At 39.6% G+C, this 17,451-nt stretch overlaps 1 protein-coding gene across 2 annotated transcripts in view; it reads right to left on the bottom strand.

Moving 5' to 3' along the window:
• Positions 1-887: 887 nt before the first annotated feature.
• The window catches only part of CKMT2 (creatine kinase, mitochondrial 2), a 511,259-nt gene continuing 494,695 nt past the window's right edge, over positions 888-17,451 (bottom strand). For both annotated transcript variants that reach the window (XM_069085032.1, XM_069085031.1), the window contains exons 5-11: positions 15,316-15,411; positions 13,167-13,388; positions 9,161-9,246; positions 7,969-8,092; positions 5,927-6,061; positions 4,152-4,277; positions 888-1,160 (exon numbers count right to left, since the gene is read on the bottom strand). In XM_069085032.1, the coding sequence (XP_068941133.1) occupies positions 1,041-1,160; positions 4,152-4,277; positions 5,927-6,061; positions 7,969-8,092; positions 9,161-9,246; positions 13,167-13,388; positions 15,316-15,411 (909 nt within the window). In that variant the 3' untranslated portion in view covers positions 888-1,040. The remainder of the gene's footprint in view (positions 1,161-4,151; positions 4,278-5,926; positions 6,062-7,968; positions 8,093-9,160; positions 9,247-13,166; positions 13,389-15,315; positions 15,412-17,451) is intronic.

Raw genomic sequence — 17,451 nt, 5'->3', positions numbered from 1 at the left:
ACTTTGTACTTGCTTTTTGTCATAGTGATTAGTGTTTGTCTTATTCCTCTACTAGACAGAAAGGTCCATGAAGAAAGAAACTTTATTTTATCTAAACTTTTCAACTGCCTCAGTGCCTAGCATAGGATTTTCTATCCACTGTAAAGTAGGCACTTAGCAAATATTTACTGAATTTAATCATGAGAAGTTATTTCATTTAGCATAACACAAACAATTGCCCAATCCAGGACAGAGTGCCAAAATTGGTGAGATTCCCGTTTCCCAGGTTCATAGTATTTATCTTTTCGTGAATGGGGAGCAAATTTATGACATCCCCACAAACTGTCCCAATCCATCCTTTCTTCTAAGGTCATAGACATGTCCTGAAGTGCTTTGAAAAACATCTGGAAAGAATTAAAAGGTTCCTATTATGTCCTACAGATTGTAGGAAATAACTTTCAATACATTTTTGTGAAAATGTTGTCCTGGGTGAGCCAAAGAGAGTAATTTTCATTCATATGAATATTCAGGGTCAAAGCCTGGTGCAATGCTAAAATGAATGTACTTTAGGAAGTAATATAAGTGTATCTTCCTATTAGATTAGTCCTGCCAAAATATCAGCTATTTTATCAGAGCCTGATTTCACTAGGCACTCTATATAGCAATTGCTAGTTAAAGTCTTGACTACAGGATAACAGCTCTGGGAATAATCATATCTTTATACTGCATTCTTTGGGTAACCTTAAAAATGTTAACTTTTCATTGCCTCAAAAATCCTTTGTATCCTGCTACATATAATTGGGTATAGATTCATGTGACCATCCTTGTTACCATAGTGACTTTAGAAAATAAGAACAAAACCACCAGGGCCACTGCAACCAAAAAAACCTCACACACGACAAACCAGAGAAATTAGGGAGAGTTTTATTGTAGCCCTTGAGAAGACCTACATTTGTACATTTACTATGGCTACAGTAACTCTCAGTCTAGAGATTTATTTACGTTTTATTTCTGTCATACCAGCAGACAGAGTAAGGGGTAGGGATGGGGAAAGGGAAAAATCACTTCCTGCCAAACTGGGGCAGAGGGGGTGGCACTTTGATGTCCTGGCCTCTCTCCAGCTTCTTTTCACAATCCACCAGGTAATTGACTCCATCAATGACGATCTGGACAAGCTCAACCTTCAAGGATAAAAAAGATGTCTTATTTAATCCCATAAAAGGTACATGTACAACACTGATCAATACCATCCAGAGTGGGGCTAAAGGAACACTATATTTCTCAGAGGATTTGACTTAATGATGCCCCTTCCCAGTCATCTATGAGGGTTTGTAGGAAACTTGAGACCTTGAGCACGGAGAGAGGAGACCTTTGCCCTACTGCCTACCCATCTGGGTGTCTACCTTGAATGTACCTTCTGTTGCCCATCCTCTCCTGCCTGTGTCTGTGTTTGTCCTCCATGTGTCAGACGCCATGTTTTTCCTATATGTTACACCAGGCCCCCATGTAGCCAACCCCAGCCTCTGCGTGCCTCTCTTCCTCTCTCACATGTCCTTATATTGTGTGCCCCCCTCCCTCCACCAGCACGCAGCCCCCTTCTTGCCTCCTTCCTTCCATCCATCCCTCCCCCAGGTCCTTGGATAAATTCCTGCCAGGTAGAAATCATTTTATGTAAAGGTCACAGAAACGTCTATTAACGTAAAGAGAGAGCTTTGTGGGTGTATATATGTACATATACATACATACATACATGTGTATGTATATATACATCCATAGTATATATACATATAACTCTGAGATAGTATATAAATGCTAGCTACTATTATGATTATTTACATATTATATTTCGTTATTACATATTAATTTCTTGGGTCATTGACTTTCTTTGGTAGAACAAGAAATTTCACAGTTTATACTTATTGGAGAGGATGTAAGAATAATAATAAGAATGACAGACATAAAACATTTCAATTTTTGCAAGGCACTATATATGTGTATATATAATATAATTATACACATACATGTATGTATTCATATAAAACCTCTTTTGATCCTTGAAACAACCCTGTGAAGTAGGCACTATAGTTATTATTATTCCCATTTTACAGGTCAGAAAACTAAGACTTTGAGAGTTTAAGTAACTTTCCCATATCTTATAGCTAGTAAGAGTCATATTGGAGGGATTAAAAAGAGGTCTGTCCTGGCTCCTAGTCCATAACTCTTTCCACAATGCCAGACTAGATTTAGTTAAAGCTCGCTGAGGGGCAACTTAATAGACTTTTTATAATTTCCTTGGATCTCAGTTTCCTTCTTAGTAAAATGTGTGATTTGAAGCAGCTGCTCTCTAAGGTGGCCTCTTACTCTTTGAGTCAATGATTCTGTTGGACTAGCACATGCCTGTAACCCCAGTTCCTGGGGAGGCTGAGTTAGCTGGGTTTCTAGAGCTCAGGCATTATGAGCTGCAGTGGGTTAAGCCTGCGACTACATTAAATTTGACATCAATATGGTGAGCTCCTGGCAACGGGGAGAGAGAGGGGTTGAGGAGAGCTCCAGGTTACCTAAGGAGAGGCAAATTGGCCCAGGTTGGAAACAGAAATCTGGGCTGATGAGCAGTGGGACGGGGCCCTATACTTCTAGACTAGATGAGATATGGAGATCCAGTCTTTTTCTTTTTTTTTTCTTTTTTGCTTTTTAGAGGGGGGAAGGTAGGGCAATTGGGGTTAAGTGACTTGGGAGATCCAGTCTTTAAAAAAATTTTTTTAAACTTTAAAAATCTATGATTGTATTTTTCTAAGAATAGTAAAAGGTCCCATACTCAGGTTCACAACAAATTCTTCCCCATACTTACTGAGTAAAGAATGAGAGAAAATGGGATTATGTTGAAACATAAGGGATTTTATAGAGATATTACGAAGAATTTCCTAAAAGTGAAGGTTTTTAGATTTTAAATAATATTGCTTTTATAAAAGTATTTTTAGTTTATGGAATAAAACAAGCATTTCCATAACATAATACAATGAAAAAGGTAATTGCACATGAAACCAAATCTACTATGCACACCTTATTATTCCTTTCAAATATATGACAAATTTCTTTTTTCCCTTTTTTTCTTCCCTCCTCTCTTTCCCTGCCCTAGAGATAGATATGATTATATACAAATACGTATATATATATATATATACACATATATATATGTAAAATTATTCTATATATACTTCTATTTATTAGTTCCTTTTCTGAATGGAGATAGTGTCTTCATATGTCTTTTACAGTTCATTTACATATTAATAAGAAACAAAATAACATTCATTCAAAGACATTTTAGAAACAATATTGTTGTTATTATATAAACTATATTGCTGATAGGGATTGTGGAATCTTTGCTGGACAAGAGAGGAAGAAGCTTTTATGCCAACTGCAACTTACAAATCACATACAGCCTCATCTCTCTGGGACAGTTTATGAATGGCCTTGCCTGAAGGCAGATGGACGAACAAACATGGCACAAAGACCAAAACATTTCATTTGTTTCCCTTCCCTCAATCTGAGGTAGCGTATATGCTCCCTGACTTCACAGCAGTAAATATAGTCATGTCTGTAGAATAATAAATTTCCTCCTGCCAAGGTTTATAGAATAGCGTGCTGGCTTATATGGGTGAATGATAATTCTACTGGGAATTTCCTCCTTTGTAAATGATCACTTTACATTGTGTTTAAGTTTCACTTGATTTTTTTTTCACGTGTTAGAGTAGCACCATAAGAAAGGCTGCTTGCTCAGTACTTTACCAAAAAATGGCAAATGTGCCCCAGAAAGGAAAAGATATAGCAAAGAGACCTCTATTTTATTTTTATGGAGGGGGAAAGGCAAGACAACTGGGGTTAAGTGACTTGCCCAAGGTCACATAGCCAGTAAGTGTTTCAGGTGTCTGAGGTGCAGGGCAATTGGGGTTAAGTGACTTGATCAAGGTCACACAACCAGTAAGTGTGTCAAGTGTCTGAGGACCGGATTTTGAACTCAGGTTCTATTCACTGTGCTCTATTCACTGCACCACCTTCCTGCCCCAAGACCTCTAATTTTATAATCAAGAATGGAATGTTTAATTTATCTCTATACTCTTTTTTTCTCTGAGTTGTCTTTTAGATAGTTTAAGGAAGTAAGAGAGAGATATCACCTCTGATCGACCAATGCGATCTATGTTCGAGATATCATACACGTCTGCCACCGCTGCAGTGTCCACACCGCCTGTTCCACGCTTCTGTAGTCTCAAATTCTCCAGGATCTTAGGAAAACGGGGATCCTAGTCCAACAGATGATAACATGTGGTTAACTTTGTAAGGGTCAAGGCAGATTCACTATTGTCAGAATAGTGATTCCAAAAAAGCTAACAATTTTCCCAACATCTAGATGTCTCCATATTTAATGTGTTCATCAAATGATTAATTTAAATTGCGAAGACACAAATCTTTTCACACCACCTTTCCAAGGAAGCAATGTTGAGTAATAATCATATTTTTATGATAGGAAGCAATTTTCTATAAACCAGCTCAGAGTAATTAACTTATTCACACAAGTAATGAATGAATGAATGAGAAATATTTATTCTGCCCTAACTATGTGCCAAGCACTCCTTTGAGAAAAACAACAAATATATGTGGTTTCAGCTGCAAGTCAGATAGTAGAAATGTCCAATGGTTCTTAAGGTACTGTGGCAAACAGGTAGTAATGGATCTTCTTTAGTGCTATTTCCATGAATAAAATCATGTCTATTCTTTTATTTGGAATCATCTAGCAGTGCCAAGGACTTCAATGTTGAGGACTTTCTTTACCAGGTCATCAGTGACTGATGACTGAGCTGCTGAGCAGATGGGGCTTCAGCACACTTCTTCCCAAGGATGGCTTAAGGGACAGGCTGGAACCATGGCCAGTATGGGGACGGGGTGGGAAAGCTGTTTTTCTCTGGGACTGTGGGTTTACCTTCCTGTTGCTGGCCATTGGTGTGGAATCAGTTCTTCTTAAATGGTGGGTTTTGACCTCATGGGGTCACAAAAAATTTGGTAATAGTAAAAGGTTTCTGAATGTGCGATGACTAAAAATTAATTAAAAATCAAACACATAATGAATCCAAGGTATTTCTGGCAGTGCTTGTCCATGTTGCAACTTCACTGCAGCCTTGGTTCTGAACACAAATCATGAGCACTTTGCACTGTGCATGCCCCCAGGCCACACAATGCCAATGAATGCTGTGGAAAAGCAAAAAGGGTTGTGAGTAGAAAAAATTTAACCAGTCCTGAACTGTGGATGATGAGTCCCTTCCCCATAGGGATTGCTTTTCTGAATGATGATTGGATATAACTTTAATAGTTATTTAATCAAAGAGATTAGGATATTTTCATATATAATGTGGGAAATTATATAATAATATATAATTATTATATTAGAAATTATATAATAATAATTCATATATAATTTCTATAGTTTGATAAACTGGGATGAGGGAGAGGCTAAAGGTTAATTAAAGTGTTACAATTGATAATTAATGAAGAAATATCCAAGCATACCTTTATATAATTGAAAAACTCAAGATGATTCGAATAAATATGATAACAAGTCAAGTGATTGAAGGGTAACCCTAGCAGTGAATATGTCACTAAAGAGGATACATCAGCATCTATTTTTACATTGCACCCCCTAAGAACCACTGACACTTTCCATTTGACTTGCAGCTGAAACCTGCTACACATAATGTCTCCCATTATTAGGATGTGAATTGTTTAGAAGGTATACCCTCTAAAGAAAGTTTGAACCTATACTATTATGCCTATGTTAGAGATGGAGAAAGAAAAGTTTTAGAGACTATTGAAACTATTTCTAAATTATTGTCCAGTGCAGGTCATCATGAGAATAGACCACGTCAGTGACAGATTTCTGATTCATTCATTCACGTACCTTGCTGAGCTTTGGGATTCTCACATGGACACCAGCTCGTAATCCGGTTCCAAGATTGGAAGGACAGGTCAAAACATACCCTAGGCGTTCATTCCACATGAACTCCCAGCCTCGACCTTTTATTAATCTTTCTACCTGCAAGTAGAAAAAAAAAAAAGGATGTGATATGGTCTATGTCAGGAAAGGTGAGGTTTTTTTTTTTTTAAGAATCTACCAATATGTTGTATAAATTTGCCCCAGATAGGGGCAGCTAGGTGGCTCAGTGAGTAAGAGTGCTGGCCCTGGAGTTGGGAGGACCCGGGATCAGTTCTGGTCTCAGATACTTAACACCCACACAAAACATACTGGCCATGTAACCTTGGGCAAGTTACTTAACCCAAATTGCTTTAAAAAAAAAGTTGCCCCAGATGATATCAGAAAAAATACATATCAGACTTGGGTTAATTATTGACAAGCTTAATATAAATTAATGGTGGGATCCAGCTACCTATAAAAAGTGCTAATTCAATTTAAAGCTGCATTAATGAACAATAATGTCTAGCTCAAGGTCTCTTCACCTTTTTGGTGATTTGGAACCCTTTAGCAGTCTGGTGAAAACTATTATAGACCCCTTCTCAGAACAATGTCTTAAAATGCATAAAATAAAATACATAGGATTATAAAGGAAATTAATTATATTAAATTCAAGTTCTTACTAGGGAGAGAAAACTCTCTCTCTCTCTCTTTCTCCATCTAGAGCTCCAGGTCTAGTCCAAGAGAAAGAATAGTCCCATGGTACAATATACCAGCCAACCACCATCTAGAGTTTTGTACTCAGTTTGGGGTATCATGTTTTAAGAAAGCTATTGACAGGGGCGGCCAGGTAGCACAGCAAGTAGGAGCGCTGGCCCCAGAGTCGGGATGACCTGGGATCGAATGCGGGCTCTGACACTTAGCACCACACCCAGAAATAATGGCTATGTAACCTTGAGCAAGTTATTTAACCCCAATTGCTTTAAAATTTAAAAAAAAGAAAGCTATTGACAAACTAAAATGTGCCTAGAGGAAAGGCAACCATGAATGGTCTGGAAACTGTACCATATGAAGCTGTACCGTATGAAAGAACTGAGAATGTTTAGCCTGGGAATAGAAGGGAATATGATAGCTACTTTCAAGTAGTATGAAGAAAAGAAAGTTGACTTATTCTGTATTGTTCCAAAGTTCAGAGCATGTATCTAAATGTTGAAGTTATAGGCAGATTGATTTTAACTCAATAAATGGAAAAACTTTTAAGAATAAGAGTTGCCTCAAAAACCTAATGGGCTATCTCTCTGAATAACAAGGTCCTCATTAACTGAAGATATTTAGGCAAAAGCAAAATAGCCTTCTCCGACAGGACTGTCTGTGAAGGGATTTCTTTATTGGGTGGAAGGCTGAAGTAGATGATCTCCAAAGTCCCTTCAATTCAACCACAATTATGACATGTTTTCCTTTTGCAGAGCATTATACTGGATCCTGAGCAAGATGCAGTTTATCTGAGACACAGTACCTAGCTTCATGGAGTTTATAGTCTAGTACAGGATTTTATGGTTCTACATTTTTTAAATTAATAACGCCAGAATCAGATTATAAAACTGATTTTTAAAAATCCATTGGAATTATAGGCAGCACAGGAAGTTAGGTGTTGGGTCAATTATTGATTGTATCCTATGATGTCCCTTAAGCTGAACTAGCAGAAATGGAAAGTAGGAAAAAATCCCATAATCCAGAAGCTCACCTATAGTGTCCTAGAATGGGAAGCAAAGCAAAGTTGTCAGCAATCAAGTTTGGGCCTTCATTAGATTTCCTCTTAGTCCCACCTCCTAATGACAGAAGGCTACCACCAATGCTGATGTGCTGTCCTAGGGGGCAATCTTACCCTAATAAAATTTGCCTTTCTTGTTTCCTGGATGGAGTTTTCCCAGTCATGGAGGTATCTCCAGTGCCTCCCACAGGATTCTTAGAGGTATGATAAGTAAAAAATTTAATACTTAAAGACTTATTCCGTAAAATAACATTATTACCTCTTTTAATCCACGACAGAATCGCTCAAATACTCTCTTCATATTTCCCCCTTTTTCCATAGAGATTACCCTGGTGTGATCTTCCTCATTAATCCAGATGAGAAAGGTCTTGTCATAGTTGTGCCTGATAAAAAAAGAAATTTAAGACTTGGGCTGTTTTATTTCAAACCTACCAACAATTCCAGTTGTTCTCAGCAAGTTGATTGCTTCCCTTAAACTTTCCCCTTTCCAGGAAGGCCCTAATCTTTCTTGATTGTGCTGGCACAAGTAGCACAAAATAATGTTCCCCTGACAGGGTGAAGGATAAGAGCGATTGAATGAAGCCCTTCGTGATTTCACTCTTCTGCCCCGCCAGAAGCATCCCTCCCATCTCCTCAGAGCAGGACGACTCGAGCACACCTGTTTGCAGCTGCACTAGAAATGACATTTAGGATTCTAACAAATTAAACTTAAACCCTCGAGCTGCTAAGAGAATAAAATGAAAGTGGAAATTTCTGAAAAAAATTATCTCAATCTCAAAATGCTCATGGTACCAAAACCCAAACTAAAACAAAACACGGATCTCACACATTTGTGTTACTTGGTACCTGGTTTGGGTACTTTGCTTAACGTGTACTTCATGCTTTCTTGTCTGGGTTCCCTCGTTTATAAATGGTTGATAACAGGCCAGGGTGAATGAATCAAATTAGACATTTAACTGGGAGTTGGCCAAGATTTTTAAAAAAATGGTTGTAAGTTTGGTAGCCACTTCTTTCAGGGTGAGATTTATCAGTTTTTTGCTTCATTTAATTCAAATTTAAGCTTCACTTAGTGCAAGCTAATTGGTAGTAATCTGAATTTCTCTATTGCTTTTCATTCTTGCTTAGACACATTCCATGAAAATGACTCAAAGGGAGGAAAGTGTCATGATGCAGGTGCCTCCGCACCTCGATAACCAATTATTTTTTTGCCTCAATTTTTGCAGCAATGTTTCTCATTCAGAATACATGCAAACCAGTTCAACTTCTTTCACTTCATGGAACCATCACAATACTTACAAATGCACATCAAAATCTGTTTTCTCAATTTAGCTGAAGCTGAGCATGCTACAAACTGCAGAACACAACAGTTGCAAGGTTAGGATAAGCCAGGTGATCTACTAAAAGATCCTTCACACATAAAGCACATGTATTTAATATAGTATGTGCCGTACCAGATTCCCCTGGCATCTGGCCAGTCTCGGGCCATCCCTGCACATGTTAGCAATGGAGATACTGGCTTATCGAATAGAAAGTGATCCTGCAAGCCAAAATGTACACAAGAGAGAAAATGTTGAGAATAAGTAGGGTATAAAATGCTATTTCCTTCCAATTCCTCAGATCTGAAAGATGAAAGATACATCACTAGTTCATCTTCCTCCTTCCACCCTCTAAATGTGTTCTCCAAATATCAGCCCTTGGCCTCCTTCTTTTTCTCTATCTTTCCATGGTGATCTCATTCACTCCCATAGCTTCCTTTATCACTTTTATACAGGTGACTTACAAATCTATTCATCCAGGCCAGAGGTTCCCAAACTTATTTGGCCTACCACCCCCTTTTAAAAAATAATTACTCAGTGCCTCCCTGGACATCTTTAATGGTTTGCTTTTTTGAAATTTGCATCATTTCAAAAAATATAAAATCTATTTTTTAATGATATACCTTAAATTTAATAATTTATTGCAAATTTGTTTTTTTCTGCATTGAAATTTTGATGATGCAATACTTTGTCATATAACTACATAGTATTGCATTGTAAACAAGTCATTTCATGCATATATTCCTGCCAATGCATACTAGACTCCCCAACAAGGCACGACACTCTCCTGCCAACACTTGCTTGTTAAGACATGTGGGTGGACTTGACCACTAATTGGTTATAACTTGCATTTTGTGTGTTTATTTGGAAAATAATGTAATCACTACGACTTTAACTTTATTACACAACAGATGAAACATGTATGAACAGTTTTTCAAAATTCTCTTCTTTCCTTATGCTTCTACCATCCTTTCATTCAATGCCCCCCAGTTGTACCCAAGGCTACTAGTGAGCCCCTACCCCCATCATTCCAGCTGCCCCCAGGGGGGAGGTATCATCTACTTTGGGAACCTCTGATCCAAGCTAATCTCTTTTCGGATCTTTTCCCAAATTTCCAGCTGCCTAGTGAACATCTCGTCCAAATGTACTTGGGATACCTCGAACTCAACATGTATAAAACCAATTCCATCTTCCTTGTTCTTGTTTCCTTACAGTCACCTAGCCTCCAAGCCCTGGAGCCACCTTCCTTACTCTCTATAACCAATCAGCTGCTAGTTGTCCATTTTGCCCCCATGACATCTCTTGTACCCACCTCCTACTAACACCAGAGCTCAGGCTTTCATCACTTGCAGGGACTATTGTAGTAACCTCCTGACTACCTCCAGTCTCTCTCTAATCCATTCTGTACCTGGTTACCAAAAATAATCCTCTGTATGCACAGGTCAGACCCATGTCACTATGTTGCTTAACTTCCATCTAACACAAATTCCAATATAGCTTGTCTTTCTTTGTACGTCCTATAAGCTACTCATGTTTAACTTTCATTCCTTCCAGGTTCCACCTGTTGAAAGCTTTCTCTTTCTCCAGAGTCCAGCAGTCACGTCATTTCCTCCAGGAAGCCTTTCCTATCTTCCCACACTTCCCACTCCACTCCCAAGTCGAATTTTTTCTCTCTCTCCTCAGATTTTCTGATAAGACATTGACTAGATTTTTTTTCATCTTTTTTAGATGGACAGTTTCATGAAAGCCTTTATTAAATTGAGGAAGCAGTTGCAGGTTTTCATCCTGGTCTTGTCCCTGTTGAATGGTTAAATTCATATGAGTTCCAATTGGCTATGTTTCTTGTGTGTCCAGATCAGAACAATGAACATATCTCTCCTTGCTCTTTCTAAGGTATTGGTAGTGGGGTGGGAATTTAGGAGAGGGGGAACTTCTTGGTGAGGGCAGAAAGGGTAGGGAGAATTCTAAAGGGAAGTATCTCCTTACAAGGCACAAACAGGGACAGTATTGGAACAAGAACCTTTATTTGCAGGGGCAGCTAGGTGGCCCAGTGAGTAGAGCACTGGCCCTGCAGTCAGGAGGACTTGAGTTCAAATATGGACTCAGACACTTAACACAAAAACGACCCGTGTGACCTTGGTCACTTAATCCCCCATTGCCCTACCTTCCCTTCTCCAAAAAGAAAAGAACCTTTATTGGCAGAGGAGAATGTTTCAGAATATCCTGCATCTGCTGGAGGCAGGATGGAATGGTCTAAAAGCCAGAGATGAACCTCACACTGAACAACTGTCTTCTTTCCCAGGAAAATTGCTTAATATCTGTGATGTGCATTCTCTGTGGTGCCTATCTATTGCTGCTTCAGCCCTTGTGAGGCACACATCAATCCTTTTCAGGACTTTTTCATTTCTCTACTTAAGGTCATGATCCTGCAATCCAAGCCCCAATGAAAAACAACAACAACACAACAAACCTTTATACCTTAATCTGCTGGTCTCCAGAGTAGGGGTTGGGGCCTCCCAGTGGCCATGGCCTTACCCCAAGGGGTCTGACCATTTAGATGGGAAGAAGATGAGCTACATCCCACTCTTCCCATTATACCCTACCACGGGGCTTGTTTCCAATACAGCTTCACTATCCTTGTCCCCTAACTCACCACTGCCACAGTGGAACCTCCCAAACTCCCCCTTTCTGAGCCTCACATTGGCTTCTCAGGGCACTTCTGATCTAAACTCTACCAAGCACCCCCAGCAACAACTATGCAAGTGCCATTGGAAAATTCCTCTCCTTTTCTCTAGCGTACCCACATCCCTGCTCCACAGGTCACCTTGTGGCTCAAGCAAGAGCCCTTGAAGAATGGGTTGGTCATCAGAGAAGAGCCATGCCCCGCCCCCCCATTTTCATTTTGTTTGTGTCAGAGGAAAATCAGGTATGGCTGGATTGTGACAGACTTCAGAATCTCATGATGCCATCTTTCAATCCAAACCCAACCCTCACCAAACTTCCCTATCAGTATCAATTTCACTCTCTTTCCCTCACTCCACACAGTCAGTTGCAAAATTTTGTTATTCATACCTCCTCTTCTCTTGTTATCTGTCCACCACCACCACCACCCTAATTCAAGCCCTAATTTCTTCTCTGCTGGAGTTTTGTGATAGCTTTTGAAACTGTCTCTTTGCCTCAGGTCTCTCCCCTCTCCAATCCATCCTCCAGGTGGCCATCACAGTGATTTTCCTCAAACGGAGGTCTGCCCATGGCACTTCACTTCTCAATAAACTTCAGTGGCTTCTTACTGAATAATTCTCAGGTCATATATTATTTCACTTTTATCTCCTTTTAAAAATGTCAATTTTGTGTATAAATTTTGTAATATATAGACTTATGATAGTAATTTATAAATAAATATACATTTATTGGGAGTATATTTCAGAAATGTTTTACTGCTGAGGGTGCATAATTCAAAATTTTGAAGTCTGCTTCCTTGAGCTCCTATTGGTCATTAAGACCTCATCATTAATTAGGTTCCTCCACTAAAGTTTGACTCCAATGCCATATCACAACCCAGAAGCAACCCTGAGCTCACCAAGTGGTGCATGAATGGAATAATTCTGTCAGGTCCTGTCAAGCTAAAAGGCTTATGAGTAGAAGCTTGGTGATAGTCTGTATGTCTGCTGTCAGAACCAGCTGATTTTGGAGAGAGTCCTCACCAAATGGCTCACAACAGATCGAATTTTTCAACCACAACATCTCACGAAGAATGTCTGAAAAGAATGCAGGATTGCAATCTGCATAGGTAAAAGGAATACATACCCTCATTGGCCAAATCACAAATCCTCGAAGGATACTTGTCCATAATACACTTTCATCTCTGGGCAGTTAAGATGTAAAACAATATCTTTACTCCTTTCCCTAAACTTAACATACTTAAGATTTATGAGAAATACTTTAGTGTCCAGTGTCTGTATTTTATTTTTATTCAGAGAACAAAGCAATGGTAATTCTGCCTTCTCATTATCTCTCTCTGGGGTGGATTGGCAACCTCCCTCAGTTTTGGACAGGGCTACAGGAAGGAGAGATAGTGAATTACAATGATATCGAATGTATGAAATTGCCACCTCCTACACCCTTACCCTGGGTTACTCACATCAATGAGCTGTTGCTGTTCTTGCTCAGTCATTTCAGTCAGCTTGTAATATTTCCCAGCCAGGTCTCCTTTGAGTCCTTCCAGGGCTGTGATAGCGACACTTTCCACCTCTCTCCTCTCCGCCCGGGAGCAGGCTGGAGGAAGGCTAAGTCCGCGGATACTACGTCCTGTACGGACTCGGGACGACAGAACGTAGCGCTCATCAAACTGGCCCTGGGTGATCTAAACAGAAGAATGCAATGTCTCCCATGCACCCTCAGCTCACTGACCCCAGAGTGCTGGGCACAGTCTTATGCTAGATTTTCCCATCCTGCCCCTGCTTTCCTTCCAAAGAGTGCTTCTGTTGCTTGGCTCAACTGTACACTCTTTCCGTGCATCAGGGTTCACAAACAGCGTACCTTGGGTACCATAACAATGGATGTTGGATTGATCTGATGAATGAGTTTGTTCAAAAACTCTTAGAATACTGGCACTTTGGGACACTCTTTGAGGTCTGAGAGCTACATTTGTGACAAACATACAAGTACTTTAAACTCCAGTGGACCTGAGATCTTGTCAACATGACCATTCCCTCAACTTAATAGAGATCACAATTCATCCACTCATCTCATTCTCAGTGATTTGTGGTCATGTCCTTCTGTAAATACTACACAAGGGATCCACTCAACATATTTAGAGCCTTCTAGTTCTTCTAATATTGTGTGGATAACACTGACCACATGGACTGACCGAGGCAGTTAGGTGGGAGAGTGGATAGAGCCCCAGGTAGAAGTCCTGAGTTCAAATCTAGTCTCAGACACTTTCTAGGTATATGACCCTTAACCTCTGTGCGCCTCAGTTTCCTCAACTGTAAAATGGGGATAATAACAGCATCTACTTCAGAGGATTGCTATGAAGATCAAATGAGATATTTGCAAAGCACTTAGTATGATGTCTGGCATTCAGTATAGACACTATATAAATGCTTATTCCCTCCACTTTTGGCTCTTCCTCACTCAGTCCACATGACCAAGCCACTTTCTTTCTCATCATCCTTCTTTCTGATTACTGCTTTAGTCTGTCAACTGGCATTTATCAAGAGTTACTCTGTGACAGGCACTGAGCTAAGCAATGAAGATACAAAAAATAGGTACAAAAGGCTTTTAAACAATGAATAGGAAATTAATGGAATTTACTGGGACTAGTAAAGCCTAGTAAAGGCTTAGATAAATTGACTAATTTGTAAGAAAACTAAAGCTATATCCTAAGTATAAGTACATTATATTTATAGATAAAATATATACATTCCCAAATGTAATAAATCCTAAATATAATGTTTGGAGTCCACATCCATAGAGTTGTCTCATGTTTTCATTTATGTCTTCCTTGAGCCTCACAACAATTCTGGGAGGCAGATGGGGCATTTATTATTTTCTCCACTTTATAGACAAAAACACTAAGGTCAAAAGAGGTGATGATAGATACACAGTTTTTTTTACAGTTCTTTAATATTTGCAAAGTCTGTTAATGCATTATCTCATTTGAACCTCACAATGAGTCTGAGATTAATTATCCCCATTTTACAAAGGGGAAAACTGAGAATCAAGGAGGTTAAGGACTTGTCCTGAGTCTCACAGCTGGTAAATATCTGAAGCAGGATTTACCTAGATCTTCTTAGCTCCTAACCCATCCAGCACATTACCCATGAGGTCATGCTCCCTCCTATTAAGTAACTGGGCCAAGAGCATAATAAATGGGAAGTGACAGAAGCAAGGGCTCACAAGAGATCTCCATGTTAATCTCATGCTTTTTCTCTGATACCATAACCTCAAATAGGACCTATAAGCATGTGCCTTGGTGCCTCTCTCAAAGATATGAAAGGGAGTTGCCTTTCTTTGTATTTCCAGTATTTAGCACACTGCCTGGCACATAAGAAGCACTTAAATGATTGCTGATTGATCCACAGGTTGAATGGAACATGGTCCCAGGCCTGATCCAGGCCCATTAAACGGTATTAAAGTCCAGGGATTTTTGTATCTCTCCAGGTTTCTCTGTCAGAATATGCATGACAAAAAACAAAAACCAATCCACTCCCCAAAAAACACTTCAACTCAACTCAGCCACATCGTGGGAAAGTGAACCATAGAGACAGACATTGGGCTGGACATACCTTGGATGCATCCAGGTCAGTGTGATGCTTCATTACTGTTGGGTCATAGCCATTATGCCTTAGCTTAATGACTGGGTCAAAAAGCTCCGCAAAGACCTGCAGATGGGAAAGTGCATCAGCTTAGCAATCATTTTTCCTTTCTCCTTTTACCCACAGGCTCACACAAGTTACAGCCTCCCTTTAGAAAAGGCCCTTTCATCCCTTGAATTCCTAAGCTATCGATGCTGTTGTTTGTCCTTCATTCTTGAAGACAACCAATGACATTAGGAAGGTGATGTTATGACTTGTGAATGAATAGGATTTAAGTGAGGGAGGGTTGTGCATAGTCACCAGCCTCACTCTCTCCTCTGGAGTCGTCTAGGTACAGTGGCAAAACATAGATCAGGATGACAGGATGCAGTGGGAGACCTTGGTCTTTTTAACCTAAGGTCTTTCCCAGGTCTTAGTTTGTCTGAAGCGAAGCTATTCATCGATTAAGGATAGGTAAGAAATGAGGCAAAAAAAAGACCTCTTTTACCTAGTCAAGAAAAAAAAAATTCAATTTGAGAGGGGAAGACCCTCAAGGTTTCTGGCCAAAACAGAAGCAATTGCTATTTACAGTTACTCTGAGCCATTAAAACCCAAACAATGACCAAGTGAGGCTTGGACTGGGACCTATTGTTGCCCAATCAGTGAGAGCCAGAGTGATCTGGGTTTAAGGCATGGTCCTTAAAACAAAAAGAAATCTAGCCTGTAAATCCCAAGATATCTTTTTGATAGGTTTCAGCAATATGAATTTATATTCCTTTAGGCACAGTATGCCCTCAGGTAAGGGCATTATGTCCTATGTGGTCAGAGGGAGGGGGGGAGAGGAGGACAGGAGGGAGGGAAGAAGGAGGGAAAGAGGCAAAGAGAGAAGAAAGGAAGGAAAGAAGGAAGAAATGAAGGAAGCAAGAACTACTGAAAGGAAGAAAATAGATGGTGATTCTTTTCTAAGAAGAATCATCTACATTTATCTCCAAGACCTCACCACACATTTATTCCTCAGGTCCCTACAGTACAGTCTCTGTCTATGAAGGTCACCAATGATGTTCTAATTAATAAATCCAATGACCTATATTCAGTCTTGACTCTCCTTGACTTCTTTGCATCATTTAACACGGTTGGCTGCTTCCTTCTTCTTGATAGTCTCAATTCTTACAGCTTTCATGACCCTATACTCTCCTGGTTCTCCCATTCTCCTCATCAGTCCATTTCTGTCTCCACCGCCCCATTTCTCTTCTTCCTTCACTCCTTAGCACATCTATCTCCCAGAGTTCTCTTTTGCTCCCTTGCTTTCTTTCCTTTTCTCTTCCCCTTGGGGATATCATCCTCTCCCGTGACTTTAGTAAAAACCTCTGAAAATTACCCCAAATCTCTATAACCAATGTCTTACTCATCCTTGAGCTCTAGTCCTCCATTTCCAATCATCTGCTTGATAGCTCTACCTGGAAGTCCCTCCAAAATCTTAAATTCATCCTATCTAATACTGACCATAGTCTTTCTCCCGGAACTCTTCTCTCCCTAACTCCTCCATTTTTGGTGATGACATTCTATATTATTATTATTATTATTTGGTGATGACTTTTATTTCCTCAATCTCAATACCTCAAGGTCAACTTTGACTCTCCTCTCAACACTCTCATCTCCCACCCATCAGAACCTTGGACTCTGACCCTTTACGCCCCAGCTCTGAGAGATGAGCTCTTGCCTTATCTTTGGGAGGCCAGGCTCTCCTCACCAACCACTTCTCAGTCATCTCCACACCATGCCAGCATCCCCTTATCTCTCCATTACCTCTTTATATGTTGTCTTCTCCCATTAGAATGTAAGTTCCTCGAGGGCAAGGACTGTCCTGCTTTTTATATTTGTATCTCCTGTGTTTAGCATAGCACAATCACATAGTAAGCATTTTTATAATCATCTATCTATCTGTTCCAGCCAATAAAGATTGTTAAGCACAAACTATGTGCCATGCACTGTGCTAAGTGCTTGGGTCACAAAAAGAGGCAAAGGATAGTCCCTACCCACTAGTAGTATTCAATTGAATTATCTATCTATCTATCTATCTATCTATCTATCTATCTATCTATCTATCTATCTATCTATCTATCTATC

This window comes from Petaurus breviceps, unplaced genomic scaffold, assembly GCF_028583685.1.
Source record: "Petaurus breviceps papuanus isolate PSGF00001 unplaced genomic scaffold, PetGlider_PUasm1.0 175, whole genome shotgun sequence".
Lineage (NCBI taxonomy): Eukaryota > Metazoa > Chordata > Mammalia > Diprotodontia > Petauridae > Petaurus > Petaurus breviceps.
The sequence above is the reverse complement of the archived record's forward strand: the minus strand, read 5'-3'. Positions and strand labels throughout refer to the sequence as shown.